Genomic DNA, 2,564 nt, shown 5'->3' on the forward strand with positions numbered 1-2,564 from the left:
TGGCCACAGCCACCAGCCTCCAAGGTCACCTTGGGCGGCTCCAACCCTTATCTCATGCAAGGGAGCCCATCTCCAGCTCGCGAAGAGGATACATGCCATTCGCACCTCCTTCAGCCTCACCCCTTCTGCAAAGAGCAGAAACTCCTGCCCGGAATGCCCAGAGCACACCAATACCATGTTGTCCCGCTTTATGGGACCTCTTTATCAGGCAGGTCTCGTACTGCTGGTGTTTGTCCTCCCTCCGCATCCCGAGACACTCCTGTGCCCCTGCCCAGTGCCAAGGCAGGGACCGCAGCTCTGCCCCAGCCTTGCTGCGTACATCTACCTTGAATCTCCACAGCCAAGTGCTGTGCTCTCTGATTCACGCATCAGACAGACAGGGGGACAAATGCAGTGCACTCTCAATAGTGCATACTGTATTTTTAAATATATGTAATTTTTTAATACATATATAAAAATATATATTAAAATCATATTCATCCCTTGTTATGTGGTTAGCCAAGGATCTGCCATGCTGGAGCCTGGGTGCCTACCTCATTTGCTAGAAGAGGTGCCTTCAAAATCCAAACGCTATACATTTTCACATGGCAGCTTCACCTCTGGAAACCTGTTTCACCTTAATGCTGATGTTTACCTTAACCTCTTCAACTCCCCCTCTGCCTTTCCCCTTTCCAGCCCTGCTCTGAAAAGATCCAAAGCTTCCCCAGTCCACGTAGCTCTGCACCCTCCTGCTGCCCCAGGGGAAGTCCCCATACTAAATACAGGTCCAGGCCATGGCTATCAATCCTTTTCCCTGCATAAAATGCTGCAACAAGAGATTAGCCATCGTTCAAGTTTCCAGTCCAAGTTGGTTGTTTTTATTCCACATGGAGCTACAGAGCAGCTGGGGCACCCGCTGGGCAATGGCAGCACCTTCCCTTCCGTCTCAGTGCTGCCCTGATGGGCTGCCCTGCAGGATGTGCCAAATGAACGGCACTTCCACCACTACAGCCCATCTAGAGTATCCTTGTTCTCACCAGACAGTGCCCTCAGTCCTAATCAGGGACCAAACCACTGGAGAACAGTTGATTTCTCCTGTGGGGCTAGTTTGTGTACACACATTTTCACTAAGCTACAGTTTAAATATGCAATTATAGCAGAAACACTGGATCTGAAGGTTTAAAATTTGTAGAATTGATAGCCAGGTTTTCGAGGAACACATTAGCACGTCATTAGCGGCAACAGAACTGACTGACTATTTTGTGTAGAGTAATTTCACTGTGCTGCAAACATGGATTAAACCAGAGCGTTTCTGATACATCTAAAAAACCACGGTGCAGTTGTTCACGCCAAGCTGTCAGTCAGAGAGCTCCCACCGCTCTGCTGGCTCTAGGGGAAGGAGCAGGTCTAAGGGACGAGCGCAGTTCTCTTTGGTAAGTCTGGTGCAAAACCCATGTGGGGTCTGGTGGGCCCACACCTGGCCCCAGCCCCTCAGCTCCCGGCAGCACCTTCCCCAAAGAAGCCCCACTAACAGTGGCTGTGCAGGCAGCTCTGTCATGCCTACCTGCCTGCCTGCTCCACATGGCAAGCACATAGACGTGCTCAGGACAGACATCCTTACTTCTTCTGGCATTTGCTTTCAGCTGCATTTGTTCTTTTTTATTTATTTCTGCCCCCAAAGGGGACATCTGCAAGCTGCAGACAGCAGAGAAACATAGTTTAGAGGTGTCACAGAGTCCCAAGCAGGCACGATGCTCCTCTGTGAGACCACCTGAGCAATTTGTCCCTCAGAATTGTGTGATTTACCTTCCTCGCTCACTAAAAAGCCTCACAGCAGCAAGCAAAGCTGAGCCTGCTGCCAGGTGGAGAGCTAGACCTGTCCCCACTCTTGTCATCTCTCCTCCATCTCATCACAGCACGTTTCACGCCCATTTCAGCCGCGTCCCTGCACGAGCTCCCTTTGAGCATCAGCTGCCACTAACAACCCTCTCCTCTCCCTCTGCTGCAGGATGACATGCACAGGGTCATTGACCAGCAGCTGATGGACAAACACCCGAAGGAATGGAGCCAGCTTGCTTATTCCTTCTCCAGTGGCTACGGCGCAAAGCGGAGTGCCAGACCCTCCCCCGTGTTCAGGCCGGAGCAGCAGGGGAACGAGCCCATTGGGGCAGAAGGGAACCGTCTCTTTTCCTTTTTCAAGAAAAATTAATTTGAAAAAGAGAAACCTCTCCAACAATTCCTGCTTCAAGATGGGGAGTGGGGCAGCTGCCCAGCTTGCTGATGGACCCAACTCTGATCCACTTAGAAAAAAAGAAGGGGGCAAAGGAGTTAACCCTTGAGACTCTGCACTATTTACACTGCACCTGGTCTGAACCAAATGTTTACATGAATTGGAGATTTGCAAATTGACAATGTGATACTAATAGAAAGAAACTTTTCTTATTCTTTAAGTGAAGTTATAAACTTCAGGGTATATTTTAGGCGCTTTGACACAGTCCAGTTTCTGCTGTGAAGAATAATCTGATTGTCTTAAAAGCATTCTCATGCTGGAGAAGGAAATAAGCAGCCCCAAGACAAAGCAGCGC

General features: G+C 49.7%; 1 protein-coding gene across 1 annotated transcript in view; it reads left to right on the forward strand.

The window, feature by feature from the left end:
- Window positions 1-2,188, forward strand: part of BICDL1 (BICD family like cargo adaptor 1) — a 50,699-nt gene extending 48,511 nt beyond the window's left edge. The window contains exon 12 of the mRNA XM_009287542.1: window positions 1,988-2,188. Coding sequence (XP_009285817.1) covers window positions 1,988-2,188 — 201 coding nt within the window. The remainder of the gene's footprint in view (window positions 1-1,987) is intronic.
- Window positions 2,189-2,564: the final 376 nt, after the last annotated feature.

This window comes from Aptenodytes forsteri, unplaced genomic scaffold (genome assembly GCF_000699145.1).
Source record: "Aptenodytes forsteri isolate BGI_AS27 unplaced genomic scaffold, ASM69914v1 Scaffold297, whole genome shotgun sequence".
NCBI classification, from domain to species: domain Eukaryota; kingdom Metazoa; phylum Chordata; class Aves; order Sphenisciformes; family Spheniscidae; genus Aptenodytes; species Aptenodytes forsteri.